The 17,611-nt window shown below is 31.1% G+C and overlaps 1 protein-coding gene and 1 long non-coding RNA gene across 2 annotated transcripts in view; one reads left to right on the forward strand and one right to left on the reverse strand.

The window, feature by feature from the left end:
- Window positions 1-17,611, reverse strand: part of LOC136973727 (uncharacterized) — a 59,089-nt gene that overhangs the window by 22,005 nt on the left and 19,473 nt on the right. The gene's annotated exons all lie outside the window — the stretch shown is intronic.
- The window catches only part of LOC136973728 (F-box/WD repeat-containing protein 8-like), a 28,381-nt gene continuing 18,962 nt past the window's right edge, over window positions 8,193-17,611 (forward strand). Inside the window, exons 1-5 of the mRNA XM_067268471.1 lie at window positions 8,193-8,549; window positions 11,886-11,990; window positions 13,933-14,094; window positions 14,731-14,819; window positions 16,510-16,682. Of these exons, the coding sequence (XP_067124572.1) occupies window positions 8,259-8,549; window positions 11,886-11,990; window positions 13,933-14,094; window positions 14,731-14,819; window positions 16,510-16,682 (820 nt within the window). The 5' untranslated portion in view covers window positions 8,193-8,258. The remainder of the gene's footprint in view (window positions 8,550-11,885; window positions 11,991-13,932; window positions 14,095-14,730; window positions 14,820-16,509; window positions 16,683-17,611) is intronic.

The raw sequence follows: 17,611 nt of genomic DNA on the forward strand, positions 1-17,611 counted from the left end.
TCCGTCAATCTCTCCCTCTGACCAAATATACACGGTCTTTTTGGAGGGTCAGGATCCCCTCCACCGTCTACGTCCGGCAGAACTTCATAAAGCCCTCCAACCGCACTTCTCCAATCCAAACATGATTCTAGACATTCGTTACTCCCGGGTTGGATTTCTTATAGTGAAATCCCGGGAATCTCTGACGGCAGAAGAGACTCTCCGCATTACAACCATAGCCGGGATTCCGGTACGGCCCGTTTGGCGCCAGATTGCGCCCTTTCCGCTTATCTCCTGCACGGCGTGGACATGTCCATCTCAGCTAAGGAGATACACGATATTCTCTCCGACAACAACATACCGGTGATCGAAATACGTCGATTCACTCGGAAGGAAGGAGACATAGTTGTCCCTAGTTCCACTGTACTTCTCGGTGGCCAGTGCGGCCCCTTTGGAGACTGTTATCCTCTACTACCAGAGATATCGCTGCGAACGCTACATTCCCCGCCGCGTCAGTGTGGCCGGTGCCTTTCTTTCGGCCATACGGCAGTATGGCCGAAAGAAAGGCACCGGCCACACGGCACAGTCGTGTCGAGGCCGACGCAAATGCATCAAATGTGGCGCGGACCACGATTCAGCTAACTGTGATGCCGAGTATCGTGGCTGCGTTCTTTGTGTATATGCGTATATATGCTTATATATATATACATACATACAGGGTGGGCCAGCGAAAACGAAACGGCAGAGTGTTCGTGTTCGTCCAAGCAAAGCGCTCGGACAAGTCGATTTTACTCTCAAAGGGACATCTTTTGCAATAAAGTTTTTGCGATTCTGAATATTAACTAAACAAACATTTTCTTTTCGAAATAAATGTTTGTTTAGTTAATACAAAATAAATGAGTTTTTAAAATTTTTGTTGTCTGTTATATTCAGAATCGCAAAAACTTTATTGCATAAGATGTCCCCTCGAGAATAAAATCGACCTGTCCAAGCGATTTGCTTGGACGAACACGAACACTCTGCTGTTTCGTTTTCGTTGGCCCAACCTGTATATATGCAATAAACTAAATTGTAATAATCAAGAAAAATAATGTTTTAGCTCTAAAAATATTTAAATATCCAGCAAAATTTGTTTATGCGTAATATTCTCAATTGTTTAAAAATTAGAATAAAGACTAAGTCTGCCCAAAATGAAATCACCTTTTTTATTTTGTGTTCCAAGACAAACACTTTTCGGCGACTGACCTTCCTTTTTAGGTTACTTGTCGCCGGAAGGTTATTAAAAAGTCCTTTTAAAACACATAAACGTCCAATTAAAATTACAAAAAATTTCTTAAAAAGGAACTGGTGACATAAAACAGACGTCTTGCTTACATCCATCTTGCCTTTTTCTGGGTGTCTTGGCTGCTTTTATCCACTGGGAACAGGCGCTGGAAAATGTAGATGAGACAGCTGACCCCTGGCGACGATATTTGTAGAGTTTTCATCATTGAATTTTCGTCCGAATTTTTTAAGAAATTTTTTGTAATTTTAATTGGACGTTTATGTGTTTTAAAAGGACTTTTTAATAACCTTCCGGCGACAAGTAACCTAAAAAGGAAGGTCAGTCGCCGAAAAGTGTTTGTCTTGGAACACAAAATAAAAAAGGTGATCCCATTTTGGGCAGACTTAGTCTTTATTCTAATTTTTAAAAAATTTTTTCTCCATCGGACGAAAATTCAATGATTCTCAATTGTCTTTAACAGCTTTTCTAAGGTTCAGTATCGCGGCCGGATGGCCGAGCGGTAAAGGTTAGCAGCCTGCCGTCCGGGGGGACCCGGGATCGAATCCGGACGGGTTGAATAATCCCAAGGAATTTTTCGGAGGGTGGTCCGTCCGGATATGTCGGTCCCCGTCCCTCACCACCCGATCGCTCCATTGTGGGCCTGGCCGAACCCATAATGGGCTTGCTATAACAGGCCCTCTTAGTGCCCACAGGGAGGAAAGAGTTAAAAAAAAAAAAAAAAAAGGTTAAGTATTTAGAACAAAATACAGAATATTTTAAAAACTTTAAATTACAAATTATAGCAAATACAGAATTATTTATAAGTTCATGAAGCATTAAAAAAATTTATTATTTGTAAACTATCCAACAGATACTATATTTTCTAACATTCGAATATAGGTACTCTCCAAATTTTTTTACGAGTCACAAATGTTGAATGTGTCCACCTTTTCTGAAGTGGCAGACATCTAGTTGATAATTCATTTCCTACCATGAGTGTGTCAGTTCAACCTCTTGTGAAGAATTTGCCATACTATTGATCATGAGACACTAACTTCTAAACTGTGTTAATATATTAACACAGTTTGAAAATGAAATTAATTTAATTTATCTATTTAATATCTAAAACATATCTAATTTATTTTTTGTTCATTTTCTATACAATTATTGTTTAATAATATAATATTTTGTTATTTTATTGGCAGAATATATTATTTAATTTTTTGAAAACGAATGCAGACATTCAAATACCACTATTTCGAGAGAGATATTGAAAATTTAGAATAAAAAAAATCCGATCGAGTGCTAAAAACTAAATTGGCCTATGCCACAAACCTTCGAGCCAGTCCCATTAGTACGTTTAGGATTAACTGGTACACCTCTACAGAATATAGTAAATAAACCTGCAGGAGGTTTATTTACATAGTACAATAATATAAATTACTATAATTGTTGTTATTTACTGAATTTTAGTGGATATAGAAATAGTACACTAGTTGCAGTTATGCAGTTAATTCCTTCCTTTTCTTTTTCTGATAGCATTCTCCAGAAACTAAGTGATTCTACACTAGATTCGCTCGTGTTTACGACTACCAAAGGCTTAATTAAAGCAGAAAATAGAAAAGGTAAGCACGATACAAAAGCATTTTCTCATACTTGTTTTACAATAAACTAACATTTGTTAATTTTCCGACAGAAGCGATAAAAGCTATAATTAGTTACTTGGAGTCGGCTTACGAGTTATTGAAAAGAAAAAAAATCAAGAAAGAATATCTATTTAAGTTTCTAAAGGAAAATAACGTTATAATATATAACTAGAACTCACTTGTACGACCTGTGACTGGCCGTGCGGTCAATTAGGTGGGCAGCCTACCGCTCTGGGGGACCCGGGATCGAATCCGAACGGGTCGAATAATCCCCAGGAATTTTTCGGGGGGTGGTCCGTTCGGATATGTCGGGCCCCGTCCCTCACCACCCGGTCGCCCCATTGTGGGCCTGGCCGAAACCCATAATGGGCCTACTAAAAAGAGGCCCTCTTAGTGCCCACAGGGCGGAAAGAGTTTAAAAAAAAAAAAAAAAAAAAAAAACTAGAACTCACTTGTGCCTGTGACTGGTGTGAAATAAATTAATTCAAGTTAACGAACGTTTTCTGGACGCCTTCCGAGACATTCCTTGATCACCAGCCTTTTTTCGGATGTTACAGAAACTATAACGTTATTTTATATCTTCCTCATACACACCGGGGTGTATAATATATAACTAGAACTCACTTGTGCCTGTGACCGGTGTGAAATAAATTAATTCAAGTTAACGAACGTTTTCTGGACGCATTCCGTGTCCTTCTTCAGGTAAAATGCTTTGATAAACTGCTGGAATTGCAGTTTTAAACCTGAAAAGGACACGAAATTCATTCTTCTCTTCAATTATTTAATTTTTTGAAAACGAATGCAAACATTCAAATACCACTAATTTGAGAGAGATATGCTCTGGAAAATCCCCCCCCCCCCTTTTTGGGGGGTTTAACCCAAAATTTTTGGGTTTAAAAAAAAAAGGAAAAAAAAAATTTTTTTCCCCCCCAGGGGGAAAAAAAATTATATTTGGAGGGAAAAAAAAAACGAGCAATTGTTCTTCGTTACCACAACAGTCGAATAACGTTCTACCCGATGCCGACAATTTAGACGAAATGGGAAGGAAATTTTCAGAATGGTTCTACAACTTAATAATATCATGTTTTATGTTATTTTATTGGCAGAATACATTATTTAATTTTTTGAAAACGAATGCAAACATTCAAATACCACTATTTCGAGAGAGATATTGCTCTGGAGAAATCCCTGTAACAATTGTAAAAGAAAATTCCGGATGGAATTTGTATTGGAAGGTGAAAACTTTTAAGTTTAAATTAATTTTATTAAATTATAATTTAAACTAAATTTTAATATTTTAAGGCTCCTATAAAAGATATAGATATCGGCTATTATTTACCGATATTTTTTGAAGTTTTGAGAGAAACTGTAGAACCTTTCAACCTGATTGCAAATATGGGATTGCATGAGATGCTGGATGCATTAGAAGCTCAAGATGCTTCTAGTATTTATGAAACCGTGCCGGTACTTATTCTGCAACTTGAACACCAACTACATAGTGTATTTACTCGGACACATGGCAAATTTCATCACTAATTTTTATTCAGTTGATTCAACTAAATAATAATTAGTGATGAAATTTGCCATGTGTCCGAGTAAATACACTATGTAGTTGGTGTTCAAGTTGCACAAGATGCTTCTCACTTCTTGGATGGAGTAATTCCTCATCTTATAAGTAAGCATGATATAAAATTCATGAAATTAATCAAAATATTTCTATTAATATTAATCGTTTTTTTAGATGGATTAACTAGCAATAATCCAACTGTAGTTTTTAGATCATTGATGGCTTTGCAGCATCTTTACAACGTCGCTGAACTGTCGCTGAACTATTTTTGCATCCGTATCTTAATAGAATTTTGCTTGCATTGAATGAGATTAAAGAAAAATTTTGTATGCTATTGTTTTAAACTTAAATTGTAAATTCTGTGGCTTCGCTTCAAAAACTATTATTACATCTTTGTTATCTTTTTTTTTTACTTATAAACAGTGTAAAATATTTTTATATTGACACAAATGTTTTGTGTCGAATTTAATGTAATTTGATACGTAAAACGCAAAAAATAAACATCAAATTTTAATTCGCTGTAATTTATCTCATGTTTCACCGATTGCCATTGGGTTTGTTTGAAAATACCGAAGAAATATGACTCTTTCAAGTGAAGTCAGTAGAAATTTTGTACTACTGCGAGAAAATTTGTCAATAGACTTTGCTTTATTCCCTACCGCGAAAGTCAATAAACGTTAATTGTTTTATGACCCTATTTTCAAATGCTTCTTTCTGACTTGTAAATCGATTTGAATGTTGTATTTAAGATTTAACAGATATTTATACGTTTTATTTTCGTTATATTTTTACACATAAATTTTATTTTTAATTTTTAATGTGATATAGTCGTGTGTTAGGTTTAACTCGATCACCTAATACAGTCAAACCTGTTTTTATGCGGTTTTTTATTTGTGCGGTATAGTTGGCGACTAGTCTCATGCGTTTTGCCATGTCTCATGTTGACTTATTATAGCTAAATAAACTTATTATAGCATAAATGAACTTATTATAGTAATATTGCATGAATATGCGAAAAATGAAATTATTTTTTAAGTCAACAAAACCACCTGGACAAAAATATGTAAAACAGACGATAGACGAGACGATGCAGTCAAGTGCTGACATCTGTTGTCAATAAATTTTACATGTGTTTTAATTACGTTAATTAAACCTTCAAAGGGCTTTCACATTCCTGGACCATTAAGATAAGATTCATTTCAAAGCGTAAATTGAAGGTAAATGTACTGTATTATTTTTTCTACTTAGATATAAAATTTTAGGATTTTTATTTTATGTTTAGAAGTAATCCTTGAAAATGAATAAGGGCAAAAACAAAGCGAAGAGGAAGGTAATTTCCTTAGAAACTAAGACTACGATTTTAACAGTGGCGTGCCGTCATTGGAAGCGCCGATTCCACCTTCCAATGACCTTCCCTTGTATTTTATAAAATATAAATTTTCATATTTTAACGTACTTTGAATTAATTAAAATGAATATTTTATTATAACTGCATTATGTATCTTTTACGAATTTCTATACTACATGTGAAAAAAAACGATAAGATTGCTATTGTATATTCGAATAATTCGGTGGCGGAAGGAATGTCTAAACTGGGTCAGTTTCTAATCAGCCAGATTATATAGGCATTAACACATGCGGTTTACAGAGCACCAACCTCACCCGGTTTAGCTGGTAGAAGCGACACACGCGTATGGAGTCCAACTTTATAACCCGGACCGGTTCTGAGCTGTTAGCCGCCTGCCTGTCAACTTCAAGCAGCCAGATTATAGGCATTGGCGCATGCGCTTTACAGAGCACCACCGTCACTGTTTAGCTGGTAGAAGCGACACACGCGTAAAGAGTACGCGACTTTATATCCCGGAGCGGTTGTGGGCTGTTAGCCGCCTGCTAGATATTAGGCCACCCTCGCCCGATTATGTGAATCATGAGCAGACTAGATCAACGGCGGGCAACCCGCGGGCCAGCTACGGCTGGCGAAAAGTTTCTATCCGGCCCGCGAGATTTTTAATAGATTATTAAATTGGAAAAATTAATAGTTATTTTTCCAATTCTTTGTAATTTTCGAAAACGATAAAAAAAATAAATGTAGTAATTAACTTTTTATTTATTTATTTCATATTTGCAGACTAAAAAAATTTCGAGTCACAAGAAAGCGTCAATTAACTACTACGGCGCGGAAAAAAACGTAAAATTTATTCTGGCCCATGTTATAAAAAGGGTTGCCCACCCTAGACTAGATTTATAACAACCCAACCGATAGGAGTTTACTGGCACGTTTTTATGATAGTTCTGTATAGTTGACAGGAGTTTAAAAAAACTCCATTAAAATATTTGATATATTTATTCTGCGTTTATTCCGCTCTCCCATCTTATATTACTTACGGATTTCGATGTTAAACCGGTGATATTACGATTTAGTATGTCCCATCTGTAAGGGGATGCAGAAAAAACGTGTACAATTCTAGTACAGTGTTAAAAATTAACTGTTACTTTGGCAGCATCATTTACAACCAAATTTAATGAATGAGACGTACAGTACATACAATGGTACAAAAAAAAGCTCTAGAATTTATTTTCCTTAAATTTACGATTTATATATCCGTTGTCATAAAAATTTGTCTTTCCACTGTTTTCCCAAGACTACAGATATTCAGGTACAAAGTAACTGGTTTCGACTTATTTCTACTTAAGAAGTGACTAAATAATTAAGAGATTAGGGAATGGGGACATAAATAAAATCCTGTTGAAAGAGCCAGAATTTTACTTCAACAAAAGCTTAACAGAACCAATCACTCGCTCAGTACAGTGGGAAACTGATTTCCGTGTACACCTGGTATTAAAACGAATTAGTTAGAAAACGAACGACTATTAAGTTTAACATAGTTAGATTTTTACAGCTACGGTGAGAAACGTTTAAAATTTACAACAGCCCTGTGGCGTCCTTTTGAGATATACTAGTGATGCGACAAAAGAGGCATTTGACATTGACCGGTATCGGCACCCTCGGGATTTGGCACGCACACACTCACTACACACCTACCTGGACCGTCACTAGTTCCATCCATTAGCTACTCGTATCAAGATATTTGACTAAGTGGATTGTTTTAAGATTTAAAAAGTAAAGAATATTTTATGTTATTTTTATGTACGTTTCTTTACAAAGCTATATTTTAATTATAATTTTCTTTAAAAGTATATTAATACAATCGAACAATACATTGTACCAGGTATGTATATCCATCGCACATTTTATTTCACCGAGTAAGTTTTTATAATTTATTTTTAATTTTAGCCCTTATATCGTGGCTAGCGATTCAGAATGTAATTGTGATATTAAAAATACATTTAGAGAAGTCTACAGTTTTTACTGGCTTATCGAACAAATGAATACGAATGGACCCATAATAAATAGGTTTACTAAAATGAGAGCGGAAAGAATTTTTTCGTTTTTAAATAGCGATTTTTCTAAAACACGGAGACGTTCTTTTTTTCAGATTTTATTTGACGGATTTTCATTTTGCGACAAGTGTGGCAACACTAAACAAAGAGTTAATAATCTCGTTTCCAGTTATAACTTTTTAAAAAGATAACTAAAGATAAAATAAGATAAGAAATCAATAAGAACGTAAAATAATTATTTTTACTCTATATTTATTAATTATATAACCAAATTTACTTATTTTATTTTGACGATTAAGGGAAGAATAAAACTAGTAATGATATGAGAAAGAGAGTACGACACTAAAATGGCGGCCCCCACTAAATATATATTCTATAGTTATTTAATATAGATATAATTATGAATGATTTGAATAAGTTTCGAGAAGAATGGTTACGCGAATTAGAAAACCGTTGCGACGTTTTCAAAGTTCCGAAAGAAGAAAACGTTCGTCAAAATAATTTGCAGTGTTTTGAGAAGTCCAAATATGAATCTCGAGCATTTCAATTAGCTCATAGTCTATTACGAGGAGAACACCTCTCTGATGACGACATTTATCAAACCGGTAAACGCGAAAATTGCCATGAAATAATATCAGATTGTCCCGTGAAGAAAACGAAGACACTTGTTGATACTTTGATCAAAGATCTTGTAAGTGGTTGGTGATGTGTTTTTTGTCCTTATATTACAATAATTGAATATGTGAGAGCTAAGTTTTGGCTCTACGTTGGACTTATCACACACAATTGATGCAGCAGGAGAAATCATACAAAGATAGATGAATACCGGTTATTTATTGTGAAAACGATATCCGTTTCGGACAGTCCATCTGTCCATCTTTGGTTTAAAACTTGGACTTCTTGGAAGTTTTGTGGCCAAAATCTTGTATACCTTCCTTCTGAATATCCCCTTCAACAAGATACTGGAATTGGAAATATTAGGCCTCACTAATGTTTTCAGTGCCACCTTTGTTTTGGTCGTGTTGGACAGGTTAGCACGGTGCTCACCCACAAATTAGCCTGTTTTCTTTTTTTGCATTCAAAGTGGTACAATTCTAATTGCGAAGTGGTATTGTATATACATACTGTCATAAAATGTGATAAAATTTTTCTGAAATGGCTCGATGAGGAGTCTGAAGAAAAAAATATAGGTTCCTTCCTCACAGACAATGAGAGTGAAGTTCTTTATATGAAAATCCTGGAAGTGCTGAGAAAGAAACCAGATCCTGTGCAGGCAACATCAGTATCAAGAGAAAAGTGTGCATATTGCCCAAAAAAGAATAGGAATACAGCATTGCAAGAGTGTAACATGTAAACCAGGGGTCACCAAACTACAGCACACGGGCCAGATCCGGCCCACAAGGTCCTGTCCCACTGCTGCACTGTGCCACAAATGAGCTAAAATATAATTATTTATATGGAAATATCATAGATTGTAGATAAACTTATTATTAAAAAATTAAAGTAAAAAAAATTAAAGTAAGTGTAAGTGAAAATGCCAAAATTGGTCCAATCTGATTTTTGCATCTGACGGTAATATAATTTTTAGATAAATCAGTGAAATAAAGAATTTGGCAGCTTTTTGTAACTTTGGATATGAGTGCTTTTTGTATAAGTACTGATACCTGCAATGAAGTTTCTAAGAAAAGTGATTATGAGCTTGCTGCAGCAATCATGTTTGTGTATTGGTAAATAAATATGTTGGTTGTCTTTATTTTTTGTGTATTTGGTGTGCTGTATTGAACAAAATGGTTATGCGGCCCATGCTTGTCATTCTCTCAGTTATCTGGTGAAAAATGTTTGGTGACCCCTGATTTAGACTACTGCACTGATCTGCCGATACCACATAATAACAATTTGCAAACAATGCCATTTTAAAAATCCAGAACTTGAACAGAAATTATAATTAAGTTTAACAATAATTTCAGATATCGTATTTCTGTTTTTATCAATCTGATTCTGTTTTTGTATTGAGATTACTTTTAATGTATTCTAATTAAAGGTAAACATTAAAATGTGTATTCATAACAAAACTAAGTAAGTAAAATCTAAGTAAAATTTCTCAAGACAAATCATTAAGAATACAAAAATACTTAGGGTGAGCATGGCATTACAAATTCAACCATGAGGAGCACCAGATTAACAAACATAGTTACCTTCCTTTTGAATTCTTACAGATATTTATTTGTATACTGTATAAATATCATCAGCAAATTGTAATTGTTGCTTAATGAATTAAAGATAATGTAATTAATTAATATATCTTACAAACTGTCAATTCACACATTTAATGATCTTACAAACTGTCAATTCACATTTTCTACTACCTAAGTAAGTTAGGAATCAAGTAGTAAACATCAAATGTGTGAATTGACAGTTTGTAAGATATATTAATTAATTACATTATCTTTAATTCATTAAGCAACAATTACAATTTCTGATGATATTTATACAGTATACAAATAAATATCTGTAAGAATTCAAAAGGAAGGTGTAACCATGTTTGTTAACAAACTGTATATGTTCATTAAATGCCTGCAACTCACAATTTGTAACAATCATGGCTGAAGAGGGAGGGATAAACTGTCTGAAACACATTCATTTTTACAATAAATAACCAGTGTTTGTCTATCTTTGTGTGATTTCTCCTGCTGCATCAATACTATGTGATAAGTCCCCCATACAACCTTAGCACTCACATATTCAATCTTGTAAGTGACTAATTACTTTATAACATTTCTATGATTATGAAAAATATCTCAAATAAATAGAATTATGTTGCTTTTATGAACAAGTTGATGTATTCTATGAAATTGTTTTAATGTCTTTGTGCTTATTGTCAGAATTAGCCATATATGCCTAGCATCCTACATGTAGGACACTCATACAGTTGCAAAATTAGTCATTAAAAATAGATGTTTTGTTTTTAAGAGATGACAGCATGTTCAGGCATTATTATAGAGTTAAAGAAAGTGAAAGAATCATTAATATGATTGGTTCATCATATAATCTATAAATTAGAGCTGTTTAAAAAAAACTGCATTGTGAAAAATGTCTTCAAGTTTACATCTTTGTGATAAGAAGTTAGTATATTTTGTAATTGTTTTATATTATAATTAGTTTGTTGTTGGTATTATTCTGAAAACACTATATGAATGCTTGTTATGTTGAGATCTGATGAAGTTTTTACTTTGTTTGCTTTTGGTTTGAAAGGAGGTGTCTTACAAGTAGGACATTAGGCAAATGTAGCAGTATGTAGACGTAATGAAGTTATGTGCAGTTTTTTTGGTAAATCATTATAATAATGATAATATGATATGGAGTTATGTATATGTATACATGTATGCATTTATACAGATACATAAATAAATAAATAAATTTCTAGATTTGGACTAGGAAGTGTTATCACTCTTGATATATTCACCAGCTATTGCTACCTTCTGATTATTGCCTGTTCTAGTCATGGTTTATCTGAGTGAGCACTGTATCAGTTTTGCTAATGTCCAAAATATGTGTTAAATTGATTTATTGATGATGATGATGATAATTTTTTGAGTTCATTTTATTGATAATAACTAATAGGAACCATTCTTATTCTCTCAGTATTCTGGGAAATGGGAACTTTTAAGGAAGTTTAATTCATAATTAATATTAAAATTTTGAGATCAAACTTAAATCTTATCCATACACAATAAAATTTATACGAAAACATTGATAAACTCATATAAAGAATGTATATATTTGTATAAGTATATGCTGTATTAGTATTTTAACTATGCAGGGAAAATATAATAATTAATAAGTGTATTATGACTGTTTTGAAAATATATTAAAAATAATTTGTTTACTTTTTTTTAAAATACAAGTGATGATATTTTTCTGTACAGAAGTTGAAAAGTGAATATAATTATATTGTTTTGATTATATAATTAGAGTAATATGCCATAAATAGATGATATTAATTCATTTTATATTTTTGTATTTTAAGGATGAAATCAATGAAATTCCATTTTTTGATATTTCATTGCCTCGAGAAATTGCCCTGAAAATATTCTTCCATCTTGATGTTGTAGATCTATGTCGATGTGCACAGGTAAAATAACCATTAGTAATTATATTTTAATTTAATTTTGCAAATAATTTAATTAATAATTCTACTAATTTAATTTTAAATTGAAAGTTAAAGTAATTTACCTTATCTTTTCTTTTGATTTCTAAAAGCTAGATGTTTTAATATTTTAAGAATATTTCAAAAAGAATTTTAGTTTTATCATTTCCATTTGAATAAACATTATTCACTCATTTTTGTTATATATTAAGATCAACTTTATATTAAAAGTATAATAAGTCTGTTATAGAAATGCAAGAAAAATATTTTATATTTATCAAAATATTAAAAGTATAGAAATAAAAAATATTATAAACATATTTAGGTTAAAAACTTTAAGTCAAATATTCTAAAAAATAAAATGAGTTAAGAAAAGTCTTTGAGTCTGGTCCCATATACCTTTCTCTTGCTTTTTCTTGTCACAAGTCCTTTACTTCTGTTTCTTCAATTATCATCTGATGAAACCCCTTAGCCTCTCTTTCTCTCAGTCAAGACATAGTCTTCAAACTTAAAATCTTTATTTCCTAGTTCTTATACATCTTTCTCTTCAGTCATTTTTTGTTCAACACCAAGTGGAAGATCCCTTTCTTTCTCGATTTCACATACTTCTAGGCACTTTCAATCAGTTCTGGGTGTGGAAACTACTTTTGGTCCACTTTGAAGTCATTATCTTATGTAGACACTGTCACTTTGAACATATCTGTCTCCTGGGTGTTTGCTGGCTCAGATGTCCTGCAATAATCATCCACTTTTTCTGGTCTGAGACAAAGGACAGCATTATGCTGACCACTAATGCACAAAGAGAAGGGCTGTAGCTTTGACAAAATGCTTATTTTACTTTCCTGGTTGTTATATATAACAGAGGAAAAGTATGGCCATTAGTCAAAAAATGATTCCCAAGATTTTTTCACTTTTGGACTTGAGACTTTGAACATTGAGAATTGAGAAATGCAATAAAATTTGGAAATTTTTTCTATATGTTTGGATGTTAGTGTGTGTGTCGGAGAACACATTTTTGTTCAACATCTCTGAAGTTTAATAACTTCTGTGTCTTTTATCAAAAATTTCTAAAATTTTGCAGGGAGGTTTATGTATTAGGGGAATTGATGCTATTAAATTTTGGTAGTTGAAAGTCAAGAAGGTGGGGTGATAGAGGAGGGTCACATCATATCTAAAGTATAGTCAGACTAGATTTTATTCCTTATTAGCATTTACAACTTTTTCATATAAAACTAATTTTTGCCCTCAAAATTAAGGTTTTGCTATTTTATAATAATTAATAATATAAAAAGTCTTTTAATAAAATATTGGTAAACTTTATTTTAATTTCAGTTTTATTTATCAGCTTATGAACACTTAATTGACTCATCCAGTGGTCACTAATGTAATTTTAAGAAATAGTCAAAGATCTGTAATAAAAGACTGAGAAGGGGCTGAAGACCCAAAGTGCTTTTCCTGGTGCAATAAAGTTGGAGTGGTCAATTATTGATATGATTTGTTGTATTCAGCAAAATTTATGCTGATAACTAAAGGATCTATTAATAATCTGAATTCTCAGTTATTTTAGTATAATCTTTCTTTTCTGTTGACTAACTTCTTATCTGTATTACTAAATAAGTGTGGTAGTATTTTAAATTGCAAATTAATAATTAAAAGTCGATGATTGTGAAGCAGTGATTGAAAACTGTTTGACAACATACTTTCATTTTAATTTATTGATGTATGGGTACATGAAATTTTCCATTTCTGTGACTGGGATATGTGGATTGGAAAAGGTTGGGAATTTTCTGATCTAGAGTGCTTGTTTTCTCTGATTTGTGCAGGAATAACACAACTCTGATTTAACAACACTTTAATAGAAATAAATCAACAATATTTACATTACAGTAGTATATTATATATATAAAAAATATATTATTGAAAATAGGTCAGTCAAAGTTGGAAAAGTCTTGCAGAAGATGAACTTTTATGGTACAACATATCATGTGAACTTGGTTTACAGAAAGGATTGACATCTGAAGTAAGCAAATGGAAAAAAGAAGTAACACATGCCATTCAAGCAGAGAAAAAGATTCGAAGCAATTGGAAGGTATAATTTTAGAAATTTATAATTTAATTGTTTTTCAAAATTAGATTTATAAATTTATCTTAATTATTTTTGATAATTTCAGATTTTAGAGAAATTCTGCATTTAAAAAATTTTATTAGTAATTATCGAAATCATATCAAAAGTATAATTTGCAAATTTTAAAAATAAATTTTATTATATCAATAAATATCAATCAATAATAGTTTTTCACAAAATAATAGAAAAGTACTCTTCTCAACATAAATGTCAGAAAGACAGAGATTTTATTGCAGGAATACTTAATCTTTTAATTATTTTGGATTGATGTAAAATTATATGCGTCAGTGTTATTTGATCTCATAGTATAACATTAAAGTGTAGAATATATATGTGCATTATTCAGTAAGTACACAAAAAATTTACAGGCAAAATTTTCAGGTTGAGTTAAAAAATACCCCAATTTCATATTAACTAAATTAACTTGTAAATTCCTATATTAAAGTAACAGGAAAAACACATGCATTTAATAAAAGTGAGTTTGTGTTAACTATGTTCAAGTTAACCAGGTTCCACTGTAATAGCATTTATTTTTCGAGTAAAATCTTTAAATTCTTAATGATTATATAAACGAAGATTGATTTTTCTACATTTTCTCAGAATAGAATTGGAAGACTTTATGAAATGGAAGATGTTAGATCTGGAATATTGTCTGCTGCTCATTCCTTCCAGGAATATATTGTTGCTGGGTAAATAATTTAGTAAATCTTTATTATTTTTTTATTTCCTGTATATAACCTCCACTATCATATACTCGCAGAAAATTGCTAGAATTATTGCTAAATGTTGGATAACAATTTTTGTACCTGGGTATTTGGTATACAGTTATCATCCAGGTAACTGTTTAAAGATTGTGTGAACAACATGAAAAATCATAAATGTTTAAATTAATTTTAAAAAATGTTTTCCTTGTAGAAAAGGTTTACTAATCTATTTATCTGTTTTTAATTCAACTTTATTTCAAATAAATTATTTTATTTTTAAAAGGTCAACTTTGACTAAAATTTTTAATTAGCTAGAATTGTTAACTTTAGAATTACTAGCATTATTGAAACTTAAAATACATGGTGACATGATTACACTGTAACTGTTCATACTTTGCAATGGAGCCTAAGTAAGACAAGAAGCTTACAACTATCCTAATATTTATTGATCTTATTGCACAAGTAAAAATTAAATAATGTGTTAATTTTAATGTTAATAAGACTAATAAAATGTATATATTAGTCTTGTTACATATGTAATAAGGCTAATACATTTGTGCAAGTTTTAAGAAACATGTAGGAAGTTAATCTCTGACTTTAGCAATGAAAAATTAGTGAATAACATTTGTGTATTATTTGCATTTCTATTGTACAAGTAACTTTCAGCTGATTCCTTAAAGAAATTTTTCCATACAGTATACATAATTCTCTATTACAAATTTTATCTTATTTATGTCAAGTATAAAGAACTAATTTATCAACATTTAAAAGATTTAGTTAAAATAGAATTTGTAATAGAGAATTATGTATATTGTATGGAAAAATTTCTTTAAGAGAATCAGCTGAAAGTTACTTGTATGTACAATAGAAATGCAAATAATATGCAAATTTTGTTCATTAATTTTTTGATTTATGTCAAGAATTAACATTACATGTTTAAGGAATGGATCTTCTGGAATATTAATTTATTTCTATATTGCCAGAATTCTTATATGTACAGTACTTTCCTGAATGTAACTCTAGGTAAATCACTCATTATATTAACATTTCAACAGTTTTTATATTTTAGTATGGTTAATTTATTATAATAATGTTGTTGTAATTTATAAGAGAAAAATGTAAATTAATAAAAATTTTTGAAATGTCAAAAACTGCACACCTTTGGGTACAAATTGTCCTGACAAATGCAATACTCCAGTATTTCTCAAACTTTACCTTCTTGTGGATTCTCTTAATAAAGGAAAATTTTTGTCAAATCCTCTAGAGTAGAATTAATAATTAAATTAATATTAAAAATAATCATTGTTTTAAAATATAAAAATAATGTCTTTGTTTTAAAAAGTTTAGTTTATTTTTAATGATTTTAATTTTTTTAATTTAAAAAGAAAAAAAACATAATGGCAGATGAGATGCTTTTTTTATGTTTTTAAAGATGTTTTTGATAAATTTAGAAAAATGAAAATTTGTTGAATTGAGCTCATAATGCAATTTTAAAATAACTTGCAGCAGTATATAACCCACATCCACTTTCAAACTGACTTTCAAACACAGATAACCAGTAGATTATTTGCAGGAAATTACAATACTTACATGACATATAAAATACTTATATATCTGAATATAATTATTGATGTTTAAATTTTATTTTAAAAATACTTTATTAAAATATTTTCAGCTATTCTACTGGAAAAGTTTGTTTGTGGGATTTTAGAAATGATGCAAAGCAAGAAAAGAAAACTATTTTTGATCCAGTTAATCATCAGTCAAATGCAATGAGTAATCATAACAAAAATTCAGTTTGCAGTTTATCTATATCATCAGATATTGCAGTCATTGGCTATGAACAAGGTAAGATGGTTTTAAATTTTAATTAGCTATTAGTAACTATAATATTATGTTAATCTACATATATCTTATCCAATCTAATGAAATGTAATATTATAAGTTTTGTGTTACCATGTATGACAGATGTTGATTGTATAATATAAATTTAAGAATAATTATATTATTGTTCTTTTTAGGTTTAAGACAATGATAAATAATTTAGATTCTTATCAGGAAGATTTTTATTCTAATAAAGTATTTGTGGTATTTTATACACTTCAATTGATCATTTACCACATATAACATTACAAAATTTTCAATAAGGAAAGCTCATACATTTCTCTGTATTGAAAAGAATCAGATAATGTCTCTCTACATTTTATATTTAATTTTTAATTCTGAATTATTTTACCTTGATTTAAATGACTATCTTTACACCATCTTTTATATGTTTAATTTCATTTTACTGATAGTGATTTTATCACTAAACTGAATTAAACATTTTGTGACTCAAAGACAAAACATTAAGATAAAATTCATTGACAAACTTATCAATAAAAACAAAAGCACATAAAAAATATTAAAGAATGCACAAAATAAAAGATATAAATTATATACAGTAAAACCTGTCTAAAACAGAAAAAATTCTTTGAAATAGAGCAGTTTTTATGTTAAAGTTTATTATAAGCCAGAAACTTGTCCAAAATGTAAATAGAAAAGTTTTTGGGTATGACAAATGTAACAGGGATGCTGCTTCCATACTAGAGAAGTCAAGATATACTCTAACCCATTAGAAAACACAGCATCTGGCATTCACACCCAGTACATAGGAGTGACAACCAGAATGTTATTTTGCCTCATCTCCAAACACCAACATTCCATCAGGGCAGGCAGGTGTGACACTGAGGTAGCATGGATAGTGTTACAACACCAATACACCCTGTTGTGGGACC

Source organism: Centruroides vittatus, unplaced genomic scaffold (assembly GCF_030686945.1).
Source record: "Centruroides vittatus isolate TY-2023 unplaced genomic scaffold, ASM3068694v2 contig_329, whole genome shotgun sequence".
NCBI lineage: Eukaryota > Metazoa > Arthropoda > Arachnida > Scorpiones > Buthidae > Centruroides > Centruroides vittatus.